The sequence below is a fragment of the Scaptodrosophila lebanonensis genome, unplaced genomic scaffold (assembly GCF_003285725.1).
Source record: "Scaptodrosophila lebanonensis strain 11010-0011.00,11010-0021.00 unplaced genomic scaffold, SlebRS2 tig00000053-arrow-pilon, whole genome shotgun sequence".
In the NCBI taxonomy this organism is placed as follows: Eukaryota; Metazoa; Arthropoda; class Insecta; order Diptera; family Drosophilidae; genus Scaptodrosophila; species Scaptodrosophila lebanonensis.
In genome coordinates, this window is record NW_022060548.1 from 12175029 (window position 1) to 12197351 (window position 22323).

At 38.3% G+C, this 22323-nt stretch overlaps 2 protein-coding genes across 6 annotated transcripts in view; one reads left to right on the top strand and one right to left on the bottom strand.

The window, feature by feature from the left end:
• Positions 1 to 21799, bottom strand: part of LOC115623341 (trichoplein keratin filament-binding protein) — a 59077-nt gene extending 37278 nt beyond the window's left edge. Inside the window, exon 1 of one of the 2 annotated variants that reach the window (XR_003995404.1) lies at positions 21666 to 21787. The gene's annotated coding sequence lies outside the window, so the exon portion shown is untranslated. Of the gene's footprint in view, positions 1 to 21665 lie in introns of both variants that reach the window. The other variant, XM_030517616.1, reaches the window with a different exon arrangement.
• On the top strand, positions 2588 to 21996 carry LOC115623340 (DNA ligase 1). 4 transcript variants are annotated; one of them, XM_030517612.1, is made up of 10 exons: positions 2588 to 2632; positions 3980 to 5435; positions 16565 to 16688; positions 16794 to 16883; positions 16969 to 17212; positions 18434 to 18931; positions 20857 to 20976; positions 21060 to 21322; positions 21398 to 21611; positions 21695 to 21996. In XM_030517612.1, exons 2-10 carry the CDS (start codon positions 4319 to 4321, stop codon positions 21893 to 21895), a joined length of 2871 nt encoding a protein of 956 aa, XP_030373472.1. In that variant the 5' UTR covers positions 2588 to 2632; positions 3980 to 4318; the 3' UTR covers positions 21896 to 21996. The 4 variants fall into 4 exon arrangements, with proteins under 4 accessions (XP_030373472.1, XP_030373471.1, XP_030373474.1 ...); XM_030517611.1 differs by having other exon boundaries at positions 2618 to 2632; positions 3805 to 5435; XM_030517614.1 differs by lacking the exon at positions 2588 to 2632 and having other exon boundaries at positions 3692 to 5069.
• Positions 21997 to 22323: the final 327 nt, after the last annotated feature.

Consider the following 22323-nt stretch of genomic DNA (forward strand, 5'->3'; position numbering starts at 1 on the left):
ATACAAATATCGATGACGAACGTATAGCCACAAACATGAAAGAATGTGAAAACATTCGTCTTAGCATACCTTTAGGCTGCTTTAAAATTTTATCTCTTTCTCTCTCTCTTCAGTCCACGATTTTGCAATACGAGTATATAGCAGAGGGGAGAGGATTTAGCGATTTCGAGCAATATCCAAACAAGTGCTCGTGCTGCTATACATACATGTATTATTGAATAAATAAATAAACCACGTATGCATGGGCAGCACACACATTGCATGTATATTTTTCCCAATATATATAATCGGAAGGTACTAAACCTTCGATGCCTTAAATAAACAAATAATATGCAAAAGCAATACATGTATATTAAATGTCTCTTCGATAGTTTTGGGCTTACTGCCTTCACAAAACCATGAAAAATGTATTCACCTGATGAGCAAATTCCTGTAACAGAGCGAGAAAGCAATCAATACGATATTGAAACTGAATGAAACATAAATAAATGACAAGCAAAGGCAAGCAAAATATTTGTCCATCTGACAAAATCTGTTACATGAAGAGCAGCAATTCAATAATTTGATTGCTTAGTAGGAAAGTTTTTATTTTATTTGTGCGATAGACAGACATGGAAAAAGATAGACATCAAATTAATTGGTATACACATACACTCAGAAAAACGACTGAATCGTTGCCAAAATGTAGGTAATTCAGCTGAGAGGACAAATTATCAAAAAATAAACCATACTGAACTGATAAGTAGTCGATAAGTTTTGCTAAAAACAATTTAAGAAACGTTTTGCGTTTGTTCCACTATTGCTTTATAATTTCCAAGTGGATTTCTATGAATAGAAATTTGTAAAAGTTCACCAAAGCATAAACAAACAATTAATGGAATATAAATAGTTATTCATGATTGATACAATTTGATCAAGATATGTATTTATATGAAATGTTTTAACGCACAGATCTTAAGACGAAGAATATACCATATAGTATGTATGCTTTATGAGGTAGAAGCTGCTTCCTTCTTCGTAATATATTGGATACAAAGCGCTTCAAAACTATAGTTATCTAACGATTTAAAGGTATCAGTAAGTTCGTCCTTGATTGCTGTTTCTTTAGGAAGATGCCTTCTTTGGTGCCCATTGCAGTCCATTCTTTTGACTGTTCCTTCGTTTCAGTTCATTCATTGCTACGAATCGACGCAAAAACTGGACTTTATTGTTGTTAAACAAAGCCAAGCCCTTGATTGAAACCTTCTCCAAAGCAGGGTATTTCTATTATCAGCTCGTACGGGCTAAACAAAATGTCTGCAAATATGCGATGTAGAGCACTTTTTGAAATCAGAGTAGAATCTAGCTGGCTTAAGACCTTTCAAATGAAAGAAAGCATTGTATTTAAAGCCGATACGCTATTGTTGCCATGCTTACAAATTCACTGAGAGGGTCCACTAGTAAAACCTGCTAAATAATTCTTAAGTAATGTTGAGTCCCCAAAAATGTCAGTTAAGTTTTCTAAAAAGATGGGGACTGCATATTATAATTTTTTGTCGGACAACATTTGCGATCTATAGTACTGGTAGTGTATTTCTATGACTAGATTTAAAACCATCAATTAAGAGCTGATATTTGAATAAATATCCCGTTTTCATCAATGTTCGCTCATTTTTAGGTCATTTTTGTTTAAGTGTAAGCCCTGTTTGAAACTGTCAAAGATTTTTGCCCAATTTATTTTTTATTAGCCAAAGAGGTCAAACGAAAAAGATGTCTTCACAATATATTTTGGTTTATTTTCAATTTAAATGCCTTGCGATGCGTTCTATGTACTGGTTCACTAAGGCAGTGTAATCTCTATAATTAAACGAAGAATAAATCGTCTAATCGATATGCAATTAGTCGGGCTATAAAAATACTACGCATGCAGCACAAATAGCCGTCCCGCAGTCAGTCGGCAAATGTCAATTTTCAGCCAAGAGCTGGGCGAGCTAACTAAGTTGAACTGCAAAGTAAATATGTTACAAATTGAAATCTGCTAAAGAATCATCTTAAATACAGCCACAACAACCACAACAACAGCACACACTTGCTCTAATGGGTTTGGATTTTCTGGACGAGTGGTTTTTATCACAGGGTAAGCGCAGCCGCAAAGTGCCATTAACCAGAAAAAAAAACTGGCCTCAAATTAAATCGCAAGTCCACAATCACTTGCGTAATTAAAGCAAATTTTAGTTGTTGTATACATGCGAATTATAAACAATAAATAAAACTAATTGACCACCAGCTTAAGGCATTTTGCCGTTGCGAGGGCAAAGAGCCAACATTTGTCCTTCGACCAGAGAGCCCAAATATTTAATTATGTTAATAATAATTCCAGTTCCATTGAACTGTGTCCCCGCTAGCTGGCTGGCTGCACCTGCCATCGGATTGTGGAAACCAAAGACGCTAAAAATATTTGTTTCGGCCAAAATGTTGACCAACACAGAGAGCCAGCCAGAGAGCGAGTGCGAGAGTGAAGGCGAACATTTTATGAATATTCAGGCACTGGCCGACTGTTTTAAAAATATATACGAATTTAGTTTTTGAAAGGCCGTCATACGCGAAACGTGCTGAAGACAGCCAAAATTTCTCGCGTCCTGTGTGCGTGTGTGTGTGTAAATCTATCTGTCTCAGTGCATCTGTCTGTGTGTGTGCGAGTGTGTGTGTGTGGGCGGACATCCGAAATTAAAAAGTTTTCTGCCAAACGAATTATAAAATTTGTCCATAAGCGGTGGAACGTGCGGTGCGCGCCCGCAAAAACTGCATAAAATCCAATGAATAATACAACAACAACAACAACAAAACAGTTCACTAACACGGAAAAACAGTTGCTCCTAGCTAGTTGAAGAGGAAGAATTTGCAACGCAGTGGCATTCGCAAAAGTTTTTTATAAACAATTTCAAAGCTAATTTGTCTGCTGCAGATATCTCTCCAAAAATTTCACCCACATGCATAAAATGTTTAATTGCAATGCGTTTCACAGAATTGCCAACCAACCAGCCAGTCAGCCAGTCAGCCAGCCAGCCAGCTTTTCTTATACAGACGACACATATTTGTGCATATATAGATATATATTTTTATGTATCTATCTTGCCTATGACGGCATATTTATAAGTATAATTTTTTATTTGCATGTCATGTTTAATTAACGCCTCCATACAATTTTTACACAATTTTCCTCAGTTTTTTTTTTTTTTTTGGCAAACTGCAAAGTCCGCACGAAATGGAAAAGCCATGGAATGAAACAAAATTTTTATTCAATTTTTTTTTTTTTTGTATACACTTTGTGAAACGATGATGTTCTGTAGAAAGAAAGCAAAAAAAAAAAATGAAATAACAACAACAAGCAAGCAAAGCAGCAAACGAAAGGCGCAGAGATTTTTGTCGGCTCTCCACCGACTATGATGGCTGGCTGGCTGTGGATGCTCTTTGTGTGTGCCACTCAGTGTAGTGTGTGCGGCACAAAGAACCTAAAATTAAATATTTTCGCCTTTTACATATCAAGCAGTGGTAGTGGTGGTGGCGGCACACAAAGTGTTTGTTGTTTTGTGTGCTGCATACGTGCTGTCTGTATGTATCTCTCAGATACACTCACACACACACACACACACACACACAGATATGTACACACTAGGTGGTATATACATACATGTGTGTGGATAGATAGATAGAAATTCCAGCTAGCTGGTGGCATTTGAGGCCATTCATTGAAAAATTGCTGGCCAGTATTTGCCAACTGGCAAAGCTACAGAACGTCTGTCCACAGCCTCTTCTTATTTGCAGTAAGAGGCGCAAAAATAATAAAATCGAATAAAATAACAATGATAGCAACAAAATAGCAACAGAAAACAAAAAGCTAATGAGCGCAAGCATTTATAAATAACACACTAAATGAAACATAGTCGCCAAATATATCCGAATTGAAAATATAGTATGTGTGTGTATAATTTTTAAACAGCTGTTGCTCATCGTTGTCGGCCGAGCATTTTAAATAAATAGCACAACAATTTCTGAAACGAATACAAAATAAAATAAAAAACCAGTATAAAAATATACACAAACGACACTCAGAAGAACGAGCGCCAACAAGAAGTACTTTTGGAAAAGTGCGAGTGCGCTAATGTGCAAAGTTTTGTGCTTTTTTTCATCAAAATTCGCGCAGCGCTGCACAAAACATAGAAAATTATTTAAAAAGTGTGTGTAAATAGAAAAAACACGCGACGAGATTTCGCCCCTCCGGAGAATTAACAGTTGAGAGCAGTTAACGGCAACAACAACAACAACAGTAGCAACAAAAATGCCCTTTGTGACGCCTCGAAGCGCGACAAGTACCGGCAACAGTGCGGGGAGTGGTGCTGCTGGCGGACGCACCACATTTCGCCCACCCTGGGTGAAGGAGGATGCTACAACAACAACAACAACTGCTGCTGCCAAACCTTGGGCCAAAAAGGCAACTGCAAGTGCAGTGCAGAAGGAAAATGGTGAAAAGCCCGCAGCCACCACAACCAACAGCACAACAACGGCTGCGAGCAAAACTAAAGCAGGCAGCAACAGCAGCAGCACCACCTCCCCCAGCAGCACCACCACAGCAAAGACAGCCGCCGCCAAAACGACTGAGCCGGTGAAGAAAGTGTTGGAGCCCATCAAGAAAACCACCACAGCGGCGGGCGCGGCAAAGAAGCCCTCGGAGCCGCTTAAAAAGGCGCCAGAAGTGGCGGCTAAAAAAGTGGCGCCCAATAGCAGCTCAGCAGTGGCAACAAAAAAGCCCACCACTGTGGCGGCCAGTAAGAAGAAGGCGCCCACACCGCCGCCCGAATCATCGTCCGAAGAAGAAGAGGAAACCGATGAGGAAGAGGAGGAGACCGAAGAAGAAGTAACCGAGGAGGAAACCGAAACAGAGGAGGAAAGCGAAGAGGAGGAGGAGGAGAGCAGCGATGACGATGACGATAACGATAGCAGCGCCACGAAAAAGAATGTGCCCGAGCATGTGAAGAAGGCCGCCCAACTGCGTCCCACAACGGTCAACAAGCGTGCGGAGGAGCAGGAAAGTGAGTTGAAACAGCGTTTCACAATAGAAAAGCCAAAATTGCGCGCGGTGACGGTCAAGCGCGATAAATCGATGAAAAAGGTGATCGATGACGATGACGAGGCCGAAGAGGGTGAGACAGAGGAGGAGCGGGAACGTAGGCTGCGTTTTAAGCTTGAGAAACCGCAATTACGGCATGTTAAACGTGAGGAGAAACCCTTGCCTAGCAAGAGTACCGATAATTTACTGAAACTGAGACCCGCACTCAAAAAGGTGCCCAAAATTGATGAAATACTCAAAGAACCCAAAGAAGAACCCAAGCCCGAATTCAAGACCAAAACTTTGCGCAAGGCACCCTCTATAAAGCGAGAGCCGAGCATTAAAAATGGTAAGTCAGTCCGGTTCGTTCGCTCTCTCTTAATACCCCTAACATACCTGCCTGCCTGTGAGTTCTTAAGGGGTTCCAAGTCGCTGCTGTCGCTGCTGCTGCTCTGGCACCCAATTAACCCCGATCTAATGGACGCTGCTAAGTACTGCCCGATACAAAAATAAGAGCTGTATATATATGCGCTTTTCTAATATTTGCCAAGCATTACCTATTTTATAAATGATGATGATGCTTGCTGATCGTGAAATGTCTCCAAGTGGTGAGTGATTTTGAATGCAACACGCATTATATGCAACGAACAGATGTGCCCACACATCTCAGGGTGATGGTCACACGATGCGTCCGCTCTCGCGCATGAGCTGGCAATGGGTTGGAAAAATTCTGGCAAAAGGCAAGGCCGATACACGTCACAATAAATACAGCGCGTCAACAGAGCGTATGAGTGATATGTATTTGGTGCTGCGCACAAATCACAAAATGCGATTCAAAGCCAGTGATTTATGACATATTTTTATACCTTTTGCAAAAAATGTCTAAAAATTGTATATTAATGGGCGTGTTTAGATAAATAAAAAAGGTGTTGAGAATGTGGGTCGAGGTAATTAGAGGGTGAGAGGTTCATTAGTTTAGAGACCAAAGAGCCCCTCTTAAAGATGTTGGGAAGTGTTTTACGCTAGAACTGGAATAAAGGTCCTCCTACTTACATAATTTATTTTATTATTTTATACAGTAGTTCCAAGAACAGTCGTTGCACTAATAATTAAAGTTCAAAAAGTTAGAATTTCTTCTGTAATTATATATTGCAATGGTTTATTATCAATAATATTAGTAACGAATTACTGGGGTCAGGTCCAAAAACAAGTCCAAGCACCAAAGTAAGCCTCAGATGGTGAGCATCTTGAGATCCAAATAAAGTGTTGACAAATTATTTATTTATTCTTTTTCGAGAATGCAATAAAATCAAAACTTATTAACTGCTTCATAATTAGGGACTACACGAAAGATTGATGAACTGCTAAATGTGGAACACTAATTACAAACTCTTGTGCACGCGAAATATTCCGCAAAAAAGTGTTGCTTTATGATTAATTGGGCCAGCAGCGTTTCGTTTTGTTTCGTTTGTAAAGGGTTTCTGGCGAAAATGTTTTCACTTGTGTAAAAAATGTTGCCAACAACAACAACAATGTAGCCAAGTTATAACAATGTTTAAGCCAAGTTAAAGCCAAGTTATAAACAAGTTCTTGGAATTTTTTACTCAAATTTGTAATTTACAAAATTTTATTAAACAAATTTTTTCAATTATTTTCTTGTTAAAGAAATCCAACACATGCAAGTCGATATTAATTAGTTAGCTAGAATGTTTTAAATGCCTGAGATGTGTTTATATTGGGAATATCATAACGAATAGCAACCTGGTAATATAATCGATATGAACTTAAGGCTTTCGTATTAAAATCGTATGTGCATGGTTTATAAGGTTTAAATATTATATTAAATCGATTTGTGGCTTGAATACCAATACTATCAACAATCAAATAGCTAGAAAATTGCAAATTGTTAACTAAAGTGTGTTTTTTTTAAATTAATGTGATTCGTCATTTTAAATCACAATTTTTTGCATCACAAGTGAGTGCGTTTCATGCACATGTATAATATACTACATGCATATAGCTACTGCTATGTATATGCATATACTATATACTATATGTTATATATGTATGTAAATACATATATTTATATGTCGATGCGCGTTCGTCCACCTGTGTGGCAGATACTCAAAAATGAAAGGCGCACAACGAACAAACGAATCATCAACAAAATTGTACAAACAAAAGCAACAAAGCTGGGAAAAGAGCAACAACAACATAATCAACAGTGAGATGAAAAGCAGCAGCGCCAGAATGACAACAACAACAATAATAATAGCAGCAACAACAACAAGGCCATAAAGGAATATAAATACAATTTTTTATTTATTAAACTTTAGTGAGTGTTGTGCGTTGGTTGGTTGGGCAAAGCCTCAAAGTTCTTTTGCCAAATATTAAAACGTAATTTTCTAATGGACTTTAGGGCCGCAAGCAGCGAAAATTTAGCACAATCATAATTTTAATCATAGTGAGTAACTTAAGTATATGTTTTGAACTATTCGATTGTTTTTTGTTTGCTGTTTGCCGTTTGCTGTTTGTGGTTTGTTGTCATCGCTGGTGATGTTATTGTATTATGTTATTAAATTGAATTGCCAGCCAAAGGACAATTCGGAAGCAGTTATGGAAGCAAGAATGGCCGAAGGTGCGACACCTGAGGGCACAACCTTCCTTTCTCGTCAAAACTGGGTGGAAGTCAGTGAAAATGAAGTGAAAAGCTCGTTAACCCAAGTCATTGTCTTTGTGCGTGAAAAGGTACGCTGTGCGAAATAAAGTTTAAAAACGAAAAAAAGCTACGTGTGAGACAGTTGCGTTTCCCGCCACTGCCACAGTGCGAGTGTCCTAATCAGTGGGCAATAACGTGACCGCAAATGTGTCCTAATCTCGCCTCGCCCCCAAGCCGCGCCCTCAAACAAATAAACCAGACAAAAACGAAAAGGGACTGGCCCAGTAGTACACAAAATGAAAGCCGCAGACTGTTTCAACTGCTGGCAACAGCAGGTTTCTCTCTTCCAATTTTTTTTTATTTTATACTATAGTATATTTGTGTTGTCCTTAAAGCTGCGACACAGAACAACAAAAAAAGGGACACAATGAAGAAAGTCAAGGGGAAACAGGCATGGCAAAGAAAAACATTTATTTAATGTGCTCGGACGACGGCGACATCGAGGACGTCTTCTCTGTTCTCTCTTCTTTTTATAGTCTAGGAAAATTCATGATTATTGCTCATTGTGTCAAAACTACAACATAAAATGGAATGTTTTAAACTGAGGTCCTTTTGATGACGCGCACACAGCGGCCGCACTGGCGAGGCGGAGGGAGCAAGGGTGGAAGGTCGGAAGGGAGGGAGAGGGTGCGCTTTTAAAGCACAAAACCAAACCAAAGCAAAGCAAAGCAAACCGAAACCAAAACCAAACCCAAAACCAAAGCGCAAGGAACTATCAATAAAAAATCGCACTGTAAGGACAAAGCTGCCAATGTGGCAATGTGCTTGATATAGTCTAACTAAATGCGCCATTTATATTCAAATATCCGCACTAAAAAACAAAACGAAATAAAAGGAACCAAAGCCGACTCAAGTGAGCCAAGCGGTCGCATCAAACCAGGGCGCAAAAAAAGCACGAAGAATGAAAAGATTGCGAGAAGAAAAGACAGGCTGGACAAGGACGGGGAATTGGGAGTTGCAAGCGTGGGTGGGGGTGGGGGTGGGAGAGGATGAGCGGTTGGAGGCACACAAAAGCAAGACAAAATATTTTCTTTTATTTAAATGAGCCTCGTATATTTATATGCATGTATATGAGCGGAGAGAGACTTCAAGTTGTAACTGTGTTGGCCGGCCGGCCAGGCATTTGGGTCAAGCACGGCCTGCTGTCCTGTACCCTGCTGCCCGCAGCCTTCCCGCTGCCTGCCCCTCGACCCATCTTCCTCCTATCGCTAGCGCGTGTCATTAAAAATGTTGTCATTCAATAGGTTCGAAGCAGCAAAAACAAAAATGTGCCAACTGCCGCGTTTATACGTTTACCTGAAACCTTTTCATGCCGAGTTATTTTTCTATTTAGCCGAATTTTTTGGCCAAACTGTGTGGCCGATATTGATATTGATATTTCGCATAATTGACAGAGAATATTGGTTGATATTTTTGGCTGGTTGCGGGTTGATTGGTAAATAGAAAAACAAAATAATGCAATAACCATGTGACTCGGCTACCTTTTCATATTCCATATATTCGGGAGGATTTATGAAACATTTACTAATGTTTAATATAAACACAAATATAAATAAATACTCGTATAGCAAAGACGAAAAACAATCTAAAACAAAGAATCTTTTTCGACAGATATTCAAGTGTTTTGTTTGTACATCTAAAAATGCCATCAAACTTTAGCAGCAGTTATTCAATTATTCGTAAAGTTTTTGTTCACAAATATTTATAAATTTTATAAAAATTTAACTGCAACAAAACTGTTTGGTCTTCTGCGGATGCTTTTATACTTATAATATTTCGTAAATAATCGTGCAGAATAAATATTAGAGGTTTAAGTCAGCCTTGGTTTTAGATGAAGTCTTTGCTTCTATTAACAATAATTTTTAAATAAAGGAAAATTATAATTAACAGAAATATTCCTATACTATAACCATTACATGTTGAGTTGACTTTTTATCAATAACAATATCAGATTCGCTTTAGGATTAAATTTTGTATAAACTGCCACTTAGAAAAATTCTTAAGCAAACAAATGGAAATACTACAAGTAGTTCAAAATATAATTATTACTATAATGAAGCTGGAAGCCCATAAAATTTCAACATGATTCGATTAGAGAAGCCAACTTAGTATTTCACATGGTTAATAAATTATTATTAAATTAAATAATTCCAATTTTCCAAAATCCAACACACAATATTTATTCACAAACCGTTTTAATATGCTTCTATTGCTATCAATTTTAAATATAATAATATTGACTTTTTAAAAAAAAAATGTTATTATATTCAATTCTTTGATCATTTCTGAGGTTGTTTTAAAAAAAATGGAAATTCACGAATTCTTTGAAAATGTTGGCATAAACGGACGGCACCCTGAAGTGCGCTCAAGCATAAAAGATGATTAGGCAGTTTCAAATTTAGAAAGCGACAAAATGGCGTAAAAGGAAATGGTCAATAATTATATTTCTATCGCAAATTGCTGAAGGCAAATGGCCAGGAAATAGTTATTTAGACATAAACAGGCACTAATCATGCATTCACGACCTCGCCATCCTTAGCTGAGGCTCTGACTAGCTCCACAAATCATATCTAATTGTTTGTGGGGGGTTGAGTTGAGTTCCGGTCGGGAACTTGAATGTTGGCTTGGGTGCGATAATATGCGACTCACACTGTCACACTTTGTCAGGGCGAAGCTTCCGTAATGCTTCTAAAATATGTGGTATATATGATATGTGGTGCGCATCCTGGGCATCCTGGGCACACACACATGCACACACACTTACAAGAGGCAGGCAGACAATGACAAACACGCTTCAAACAAAGTCAAAGCCATCAACTACTCGTCGCCATTGCGCAGCGTGATTTGAAAACAACGGGCAACAAATTTGTGCATGCATAGAATATTTTGGTCGGTTGATAATAATACAATGAGGCAACCATCCAACCAACCAACCAACCAGCCAGCCAGCCAGCCAGCCAGCCAGCCAAGCCGGGCAGCACAGTCGAGCGAGCGTTCCACAGTGGAAGTCGAGTGAGTCTGGAAAATTTATGTTTACGTACCCCGCGCTATTCATTTCTGCGAGCATAAGTGCGGGCTTTGCGGTTTATTAAGTGAAGGGAGTCTTTGGCGTTAGGGGCGGTGCTCTGCTTTGCTTTTTATTTAAATAAGAAATAATTTTGTCGACATGAATGAATGAATGAAGACTTTTATCTGCGTGCTGCTTACATTGCGTCTCTCAGCCCAGCTGAGCTCAGCCAACCAACCGCACCCAATTCTCCGGGCCTCCAACACGAACCACTCCATACAACACCCCTCCCAGCTAAGTGCCCCCTCAGAAATGCTGTTGTTTTTTTTCTTTTGCTCCCCTTTGTTATGCCCTTCAATATTATTTTCCCGAAAAGGTATTTAAACTATGAAATGCTGTTTGTTACGGCCACAACGTGTCTTATTAAATGCATGCTAAGGTTGTAAAAAAAAATGCTGTGCCAAATAATAATATTTGACTATTTTGGCTGCGTGTCTTAGACTCACTTTTTCGAATAAGTCATTAAGATGGGTATCTGGGATACTTCTAGGCTTATTCTCTTTCAAGATCTACATATTTTGTGTGAAAAGAAATGATTTTATAGTGTTTTGTTAGCAAGCAAGTACATACAAACCGGGAAGATACTGAAAGAACTACAATAAAAATAAACAAAATACCACTTTATTTGGGGCACCAAAAATTGATGAAAAGTAATGCAACATTAGGCATATAGGCATATGCCCTTTGGTTGCTATTGTTTCGCAATTTCCGTTGTTTATTTAAATAAGCCATGCGCACTTCAGATAGGATCGAAGGGGACTTCACCAATCCACGTCAAAAGTGTCAACAAAAACAAATGTTTATCAATATTAACATCGCACGTGGGAGTCCCCGAGCTCTCGGAACTTTCAAAAATCACACAAATATTATGCAGCACTAAGAATCATGAATAAAATGGATTTGTTTGTATTTTTATAAAAGCCTTCAGGGCGTTAGTCACAGCAACAAATAAATGTGCATGTCTTCCACAAATAAATCTTGTTTGCATGTCAGGCCAAATGTCGGCTCTAAATGCAACTTATAGTGTTTACATACGACTTAGTTGCCCTTAAACCTCACTAGAAGATAGTGTCTGTGGGTAGTTTGCGAACAAAGCGCTTCCAAGAATTTAGGCAAACAAAACAAACTGGAAATAGAAATTAGGTATACTATGTATATACTATAGTTTTTGCCAGACTTTACTTATTTGGTTTATGTTTGCAATTTTTTGAAAACTATTTAAAGATACATTAGCCCACATTTTTGGGAAGAATTGGAGTTCACAGCAGGTGTACATCAAACTTTTCAGCAATTATCAACAGCTTAGTTTTAATATTCAAATATAACTCTATTGCTCCTTTAAAGTTTAAACAAATGGCTGGCTTGCGAATTCAACAATACTTGTATGAACGACGCCTGTTCAAGGCTTTTATTTGTAATGAACAAACAATTGGATTGAATATAAAAAATCAATCCAATTGGAATATAAAAAACGTTGGAAATCTAAAGCTCGAAAATATAACCAATGCCAAAGGCTTTTATTTGTAATGAACAAAATTGGATTGAATATAAAAAATATTGGAAACGTAACTCCCAAAAATATGAACAACAATTGCCATTTTCATAATTGGAACTCGAATTGTAATTTAAACAATTTGTAAAAGCTGCCCCGTAAGTGGAAACTCATTTATAGGAATATGAATCGAATTCGATATCATTAAAGTCTCTATATATATTTTTAGTAGCATTGTTTGGTGAAAGTTTGTTTTTTTGTTTTTTTTTTTGTAAATGTACAATTTTATATTTTTTAGTGCTTCCATGCATATCTATATGTGTATATATTTTTCCATAGCAATTGAAAAAGTGATCAAAGAATAACAAATACTTCTAAAAACAAAGCACAAGCTCCAATTATGACTAACGAGCTGGGGAAACTTTTATAACTTTTAGCAAACAGTTAACAAAAAAGCAATTTGAAATTGATGCAAAATAATAAATAAATAAACAAAAGCAGTTTCAGTTAAGAATTTCTTAATAATTTCAAAGTAGTTTCATAAAATGTTGAATTTTACGGCACTTGTAAGAAATCTCAGTGTTTTCAACAAATAGGCAACAAGGGTATGTGCTTTTCGGCACTGAAAGGATGCCTTTTCTTTTCTTATATTTTTCTCGGTTTCTGTGTGTGTGGCTTTGAAGGGAGCCTTCTTCGACCAGTGCGGGGCACACATTGAGCCTGATTTAGGGCTGGCTCTTGTGGCAACAGAGCTTTGCCATAAATTACTAAAACGAATTAAGCGAAACTTACTAAACGCGCGCTCAATTGGTTGGTTGGCTGCTCAAACTTGCCGACCACGTATTTTAATCAGTGCCCCCAAAATGGCACTGAGACAGTTCATTAACATGCAGCAGCAAGGATGTGCCTGTCGATGAGTGGAGGAAAGTAGAAAGTGGAAAGTGGATACATAATAATCAAGTTACACCTTGATTTCGTTTAAACTAAAAGTAACACGAGTCAGGATTAGTTTCGAACAAACACACACAAACAACTTGTAGATGCAAGGGAAAAGGGAGAAAAGACTGGTTGGGGCAGCCTAATGCAGGCACCAATACACACACAACACACACACAAAGAGGCAGCGAACCACTTAAAGATTAAGTGCAGATTCAGTGGCGCGCGAACTAAACTGGAGGGCGCTCTCTTTTACCAAAGAACCGCAAACAACACAAAAAGACAAACGATTTGGTAAACGCAATGCGAACGAGAGCTTCGACAAGAGCGGCGGATAAAAAAAATAAAAAACAGGAGTATAATGCTAAGACCCCACCTGGCCGACTCTTTCATACACTATATATGTTCCTCTCTCCGGGACAGTCCTTAAAAACCAGCTTTGTTGCACCAATCGCTAGATATAGCACCAAGAACTATATCATACACTTTATACATTTATATCAATAAAGCGTCATGAAACTTTAGATTATAATGGGGCATTGTAAGTAAGTCATAAACACCACATTTTGTTAAGATGAAGATAAACAAGTTATTCGAGTAAGAATAATTTCTTCATGATTTTTAATTAACTTCTATTGCTTAATGGTAAGACACGTCTATATAGCATGTTTGGTGTGTCTGGCTATTATGGTTCAAAGGTTCTCGGGGTTCATACAGTCAAACAGATAAATAGGCGGTTCTACTCGTTATGCTAATCATGCTATCTCCTTTATATTGCTTCGACTTTCTATTATGCTTCAAAAGCTCCCGGGGCTCATAGAGTCAAACTGATGAATTAACGATTATTCTCGTCATTCAGATCATATATGCGACTATAATGTCACCTTTCTATTGCATGCATTTGGCGCTTCGACTTCTAGTATACCCTTTTTCAGCCGTCAGGTTCAGGGTATAAAAAACAAAGGAGCAAAGTGGAAGTGGTAGTGGGAGAGAAGGAAGGGACAGCAAATGCAGACAAAGGAAAATGAGGGTGTAACGCTTGTTTATATGTACGGGTTTGTGTGGGTGTGTGTGTGCCATCGTTACTGAGAAGGTTCATTCAAACAAAGCTAATTAACAGATTTGTCAGCTTTTCATCACTTGGTGCGCGCATTGTCTTAAGCAGTTGTTTGACTTTTCCACTTTTTAACGGCACACACACACACATACACAGCAATTGTTATTGTTGTTGCTTTACCGACTTTTGTTATTGTGGTAAGAAGTTCAACCGAAATGAAGGAATTCACAAAAAAATAATAATAATAAATGCAAAATATTGAGCAAAAAGTTATAAAGTTTGCATTTTGCTAAAACAAAAACAAAGAAATGGAGGAAAGTCAAAAGTTTTTCAATTGCTAATTACATGACGGCAAGTAAAAAGAAAAACACCAGGCCAAGCCGCAAAAAATCAAATAAAGTATGCCAAGCCGTGGAAGACGAAGACCAATTTCTTTCAACTTCTTGTTAACCCAACAATTTAAGCGGAAATTTATTAGAAACAGCTTGCACAGCCATTGCGAAAACATTTCGAACTAATTGGCCTCGTTAACAAAAGCCTGCCGGGCCAGACTTTAAACTAACTAACTAAACTGAACCATAACTGTACGAAACAGAACTGAACCGCACCGAACCCCAGACAGGAGCCAACTCTAGCCCAACTGTGACGCCAACAGCTCCTGGGCAGAGCACAGAGATGGGCACAGTGTGATAATTCAATCAATAAAGCTCGTTCAAAGTTATACTCGTATGTTTTCTAAAAATCATGGATATACTAAATGAAAACTTTGCCAACAAAAAGTTATTTTTAAAGTATGGCTACTAAGAGATTTTAAAGACAGACCTCGTACCTTTTAACTGAATTATATTACTGTTTGCAAAATTCACAAATATTTATTCATCATCATCGAACATTAAATATAGCTTTAAATGCTTATTATTAATTATTGCATCATTAGTATTAATTAATGCAATAATGTTTAATCAGCTGGCTGTGGTAACACATCCATCTAGTTAGTGGAGTTTTGACGCATGACATTTCAAAAGAAATCAATTTTGCAGCTGTTTGAAAGTGATTTCTCACTTTCCAAATGGAATGCTTAATGAAGCTTTTAATCGGCATTTATGGATGCGGAAAACTTAAGCTATTCATCATATTGCTTCACCTGTTTTGCGAAATCAAATCACTGTGCAGTGGAAGGACAAAAGGCAGAGGCAGGCAGAAGAAGGCAGCTCAACGGAAGAAGACGTTGACGACGTCGAACTCCTGAACTGTTTCTGCTGCTGCTGCTGCTTTTCCTTCTGCTGCTGCGCGCAACAAAGTAAAAATGCAATCAAAGTTTTCCGGCCCAGCTGGGCGGCCAAGAGCCGTCCCGAACTGACTGCTGGCTGCTCTATTGCTGCTGGTGTTAAGGCAATAAAACACCAGCCAGGCCAACAACAGTAACTTTTCAATCTCTATTGCAACTTTAGCCACTGACAGACAACACTCACTCGCACACACACACACACACACACACAGACATAGACTGTATAAAATGGCTGACTCGATGGCTCGAAACACGCAAAGGCGGACGGACTAACAAACCGCGGCTCGATTAATATGACCTCTGGCAAAATATGCGCAAAATAAAGAAGACAGACGACTGACAAAGGAGGCAGGGGAGAGATTGGGAGAGTGTATGTGTGTGTGTGGCAGAGAGGGGAACAAACTTTTACAAACAACTGACACAAATTGCAAACTCATTAAATTAAAATTATATTTAATAACTACGGTAGCCCGCAGTGCTAAACGATTTTGCTTTAACGCCAATACACCACCTCTCTGCGCTCTCTCTCTCTCTCTCTCTGCACGCTCGCTCTACCCCGCACTCTCAGTTTCTCGCTCGCACTGTTTGTCCTAAAGCTACGGTCAGACGTACAAATAATTTGCACAGAATTTTATTTCAGATTAAACTGTATTTTACTGTACACAATTCTTATTGGTTTTAACTGCAATTAAATTATTTTCATGACTTACATAACGGTCAGACAAGCAAATAGTTTGCACACAAATTTGTCATATTTTACAAAAGGACTTTAAAAATGAGTTTTTTGGAGCTAATTCTTATAAGTTGTAATTGGGATACTCGTGCAAATTATTTGCCAGTCTGACCACACCTTTTCACACTCACATGCACACAAATGTAAGTTACTGATGGTCCTACGGCTGTGTACAATTTTTTACAGTTCCTGCGCCCCCGCCCCTGCCCTCGTTAGTGCCCAAGGCGCCCCCACCACCGCCGCCCCCATTGACGGCAGGCGAGAAGCGCGAACTGACCGAAACCCAGAAGGCAGCGCTCGAAAAGCTCAAGTAAGTGGCAGCAGAGCCCAGCATGGGAAAGTACTTGAAACATGCGTTTGGCATTTCGTTGCGCCTCGTCGCAAAGCTAAAACAAGTGTCAAATTTAATTTATAGAACGCGCCCACGCCGTCGTCCCGACTGGTCCGAGATGATGAAGGAAGTGGAGAGCGGCAAGAAGCTGCGACACGTGGCATGCAATGACAGGTGAGCCATCATCACATTAACCTTGACAGACGTTTAGTTATTTATTAAATCTTATTACTATTATAATGATATTGCAATTTTTCAGATCTCAGCCTATACTGACTTGCAAATCGATGACTAAAGTGGATGATAAATTCATCTATGAGACAGAGAAGGATAATTCACACAACAAGCTGCTTAAACAGATTCAGGGTGGCATTAAATTGCGGCCCACACGGACAAATGATCGCAGCAAACCCATTTTGGAGGGTCTACGAAAGTTCCGACGTCAAATGACCATCGAGGAACAGCTCCAGAAGTCCCAGTCCAAAATAAATATGCTCAGTGAGGTGAGAAAAATGGTGTATCATATTTCAAAAACTCAGATAAAAGTTTATAGCTAATAATTTTCTAAGATTTCATTTTGGGTAAAATATTTCAAAATAGTTATAGCTGAGACCTATTCTGAAAATGAAAATGTCAAATTCTTTATTTTCAATGTGCACAATGTTTTTTTTTTTTTTTGAATAATACATGTATAAACAATCGAGATTTGTTCATAATTGAAACATTATTTGGGGGCTTGATTGCTAAAAGAATGTTTTAATCGCCAAATCAAATCATGTCCATAACATTGCAAACTTTAACTTCACTGTACTGACGTATGCCAGCGAACTTTAACTTGAATATAAAATAAATTTTAATCATATTATGAATAATTGCTTAACCGTGCTTATCAAAGAATACTGTCTGAAATTGTGGAAAATGTTAACAATGAGCCGTGCATTCAATTACGCGGATGTTGTTCACCCGACTTTCAAATGTGTCATCGTGCCACCCAAAAATTAAACATTAATAAAACTGACACACATAAGTAATCGAATTTATCACACAATTATTATTATTTTTTTTTTATTGCAATTTGCATAAGCAGTTGCCGAGCCCACAACTACACAAGGAAAGGGTGGAGGATTTAAAAAAAATCTTCTTATTTGATGGCGTAATATATAAAATTGCTGTTTAAAAATACTAAAATAAATCAAAAAATATTAAGTAGTTGAATCTGTGAATATAAATATATTACTTCGATAGTTCCGATATCAAATAGAAGCAAAATGTATTAATTAATACGCAGCAGTTTTAATTTGGTTAGTTTTTTAGAAGACTTGAAGTAAGGTTTAATATATTTAATATTTAAAGATAAAAAATCAAATTATCAAATATTTATTAAAAAGTATGAAATTTATGTGAATTCTCTTAGTTGGAAACCGAATTTTGATCAATATTTTACTCAGCTTATTAATTTCATTAATTTATTAAATTCAGACTGAAAAAGTATGCATATTTTTTTTTACAAATTTTTAACTTTGATAATTCAAATAATAGATATTTATGAATTGATTTATTTAGTTGATTGTATTTTGTTCCACATTTGATTTTGTGAAATTCTAATGAAATCCTTTTACAATTAATACGTATTTGTTAAAATTTTACAAGTAATGGAATATTCCTATTCAGCGATAAATGGGAAAAAGGCAAACTTGACTGTATTTTAAAAATCGCATTCACAGGCACCGTCGAGCACGAATTTGGGGCCAGCGAGTGTCGCTGGTGGTGCGCCACGTGCCAGCATTGTCTCTGCGATGTCGATTGATGAGGAAAGTCCCGACGAGTTGGACGACATTGACAAGATACGGGATGATCTGCAGAGCACAAAACAAATGCTGGCGCTGGAGCTGCGAAATCGTGAGGCCCAGGAGCGTGAGAACAAGAAGCTGTTGGCCAAAATACGAACGCTCGAAACGGAGCTGGAGCGGGAGAAGAGCCGTGAAAAGAATCTGGAGTATGGCTCCAATGTAATTGTGGCCACCATGGACCCCACACCCACATCGGAGCAGGCGTATGTGAATTCGCTGAAGCGCGAGGTGGAGGATGCGCGCAAGACGTCCAAGGAAGTGGAGAAAAACTATCACGCGACAAGCGACTTGCTCGTGGAGGCCAAAACGGAAATCGAGGAACAAAAGCGCCAGATACAACTGTTGGAGCGCAAATTGGCAGCCGCTTTGCAGGTAAGCTGCATAAATATTCTGTTCTCGCTCCCATGTGCGCTTGGGGCGTTGCAGTTTCCCTGGCTGGGTGTGGTGAGGGGAGAGGGGAGAGGGGAGGGGGTCGCTTGAAGCTTAAACGACGACAGCACACATGTCGCACAAAAGTGTTGTCAGTTGAAAGGTGTGTGTGTGTGCTTATGTGTGTTTGTGGTGGTGTGGCATAAACCTTATTTTGCACATTTCAGCGCCGTCTGCGCCACGTTAAAAGAGAAGAAGATAAATAAAATGAAGCAGTAGAAGAAGAAGAAGCAGAAGAAGTAAACGCAATTAGTCGCCTAGCAATTATGTAGTTGTAAGCTGTAGTCGCACGCTTAACAGAGACATCTAGACAGCCAGACAGCCAGATTTTGAATCAGCTGACAACACTTTCCAAATTGAATTGAGTGCACAAACAAGCCCACTCACACACACAAACGCACACAGAGTCCCACCCACACACACACACAGACAGACACACACAGACAGACAGAGAGAGTTGTGGGGCTTGAAATGCTGACTCGTAAATATGTAATTACCAAATGACTAACCGGTGACTGCAAAAATGCATCAAAGAAATGTCTCCGAGAAAGAAGAACATAATTGGAGCACTCTTAAGCACACACACTGAAAAAATTGTGTTCGTGCTCGGCAAATGATTTGCACGTGAAAAGGAAATGTGTCTCCACACATACTTGTATTTAAAATGGAAATTATACTTTAATTAGCCGTACAATGTGCCGAATGGTTGCCTTGTCTGAGCTCAGCTTTAAAAATGTACTTTTGGCTGAGATCCTTTTAATACAGATTTACTTGTAGATCAACATCTTTCGTTCTCAATTCTTAGAAAATTATTTGCTTTAAGCTTTATTAGCTTATTAGCTTAATGAATTGTTCTCTGAATTCAGCTGGCAGCTTTAAAAATATAACTGAAACTCTTTAAATTATATACCGACAAAAGTAGGTCGTTCCCAATTCTCGGTATTTTTATTTCCATTATTTCCACTTTGAAATGGAATTTTAAATGGAGAAACTAAACGTTCAATTAGCTTTGCATTGAGCTGAAATGTCATCTTCTTTAAAACATCGTTAGCAGCTTTAAACCTCTTTCAAGCTAAGTAAATATTCCCTATGAAACTAACAGTAGCCACAATAAGGAGATTATTTGCACTGTAAAATGTGATTCAAGATGGAAAATATGTGTATATTTAATCAGCTGGAAAATTATCCTAAGTTGTCTTGCTAAAATTTGAAAATTTTGCCAACGTAGTAACAGTTTGTTATACATAAATCCAAAAATAGACAATATTTACATTACCATTAAAGCTATGGCAAATAATTTGCATATCTATAGAATTTCACGAGTAAATATCAAAACAAAAGTACTGCTAATTAGCCTTTCGTTGTTGTTTCGTTGTGAAGCCTTTCTGCAGATATTTAGAATAATGTTGAGTATTATTTTTCTTTTTTAATATAAATGTTCATTTCTAAAGAAGCAAAACAAATATTTCTACTAAATCCATCTAATCTGTCTTATTCAGGTCTACCAATGCTTTAAATACTATTGAAATTTAATGAGTTGAGAAATATTTCGAGAAAATTTAGCACGGAAATATTATCCACTTATTATTAAAAGCGTTTCGACTTTGTAGTATTATTGTCAGGCAATTTAATTGTTACCATAATTGCTGCGATTAGATTCGAAGGACGTTCTTAGAACTATAATTGTCTAGAACTCTAAATATACAATGCGATAATGCCAGTCATTTGGTAAATAAGCTGCGATTATTATTTTAAATAGTTTTTGCTAATGAGAGCAATTCAGGCCTCGCAAAGAAGCGCCTGAGGGTAGGAATAAAGCTTTTTTGCCTAACACGTTGCCATTAACCAATTAACCGCTATATTATAAGGGTAATACGACACCAAGCACTAACAGACCGCATATTAGTATTTGCTTTGCTTACGACGACGACGACTACGACGAGGCCCATCATAACATTGGCGGGATGGGTAATCACGGCCTCTACAAGGTAATGCAACATGTTGTGCTTAGATTTGGGCACAAATGGTTGGCCGATATTAATAATTTTTTTGGTATGTGCCTCGATAACAGGGTGGCGGCTCATTGGATGGCTCGAGACGTGCCAGCGATGCGCATTTCGGACGTGACAGTTCACCGGAGCTCGAGCTGGAGCTAAGTGAAAGCGATCCGGACGAGCCGGAGGAGAAGAAGACCGAGAGACGTGAACGCCGGTTGGGCAAGGAAGTGAAAGTGCTGCGCAGCAAGCTGACCAAGCTGAAGGTTAAGCAGGAGGCAGCCAAGAAGGAGAAGGATGCACTTAAACAGGCCATGAAAAAGAATCATGTCATACTCAAGTAAGTGTGTTGTAATTTAAATACGCTGGAGCGCTGCAGTTGCTGAGCAAAAAACCAACAAACGAAATATTACAGGGAGGAGAACAAGAAATTCAAAAAATTGGAAAAGGAAGTGCAAAAAATGGCTGCGTCGATGAAACTGGACGAGGACGACGAAGATGGCGAGGAGAAGGAGGAGGAAGAGGAGCCAGAAGGCGAACACGAAAGCGAAGCGGAGACCGCCAGCGAATCCGAGGAGTCGGAAAGTGAAGAGAGCGAAGAGGAGACGGGCAGTGAATCGGAGGCAGAGGCAAGCTGAAATACCTTTAAAATGAAGCGAAATGTAAATGAATATTTAACTTACCGCTCTTTCTATCTGTCCCTCTGTAACAGGATTCGCCAAACTCAGCCAAGAAGACAAATCTGGAGCCGCGCGTTAAGAAGCACGAAAGCCGCTTCGCAGCTATGAAGAAGTGCAATGTACTGTTGCAGGCCAATGTGGACAATTTGCAGGATCAAATTTCACAAGTCAGATCCCGGGCGACAAATCTGCAGGACGAACTAGACGCGGTTATTGCCGATTTGGGTTTCTAGGTGCTACGTGTGTTTTGTTTTCTATTTTTTCTGTTAAACCACAAAGTTTGCGTAGTGTTCCTTTTGAATGTATTTAAAAATATATATAGAATAATTAAATACTGGCACACTTGTTTACATTTATAAACAAAAACAGAAGCGTGCCGGTCCTAGAGATGAGAGTTATGCACTAAGCTGTTATTTATCACAAGTAACAACTGCTTGCCAAAGTAACGCAAATAAATATCAAAATATCGATAAATTTTTGAATTTAAACTGGCTTTTTCTTAAATTGCACAGCACTGTAAATGGCTGCTGAATTATAATTGAATTCGTGTTTTCATATAAGATATAAGCATTAGAGGTATTTATTTATTTAATTTACAAATATTGAGAATAGCAGCTCTTGCCGCTTAGCTATACGTTTTTAGCTGTTACTTGTAATGAGT

Excerpts from the sequence above, each read along its gene's own strand:
- LOC115623340 (XM_030517612.1), top strand. The coding sequence starts at position 4,319 with ATGCCCTTTGTGACGCCTCGAAGCGCGACAAGTACCGGCAACAGTGCG. Across the intron at positions 16,689-16,793 it reads GCAGCGCTCGAAAAGCTCAA|AACGCGCCCACGCCGTCGTC; the intron begins GTAAGTGGCAGC and ends TTTAATTTATAG. Across the intron at positions 21,612-21,694 it reads GCAGTGAATCGGAGGCAGAG|GATTCGCCAAACTCAGCCAA; the intron begins GCAAGCTGAAAT and ends CCTCTGTAACAG.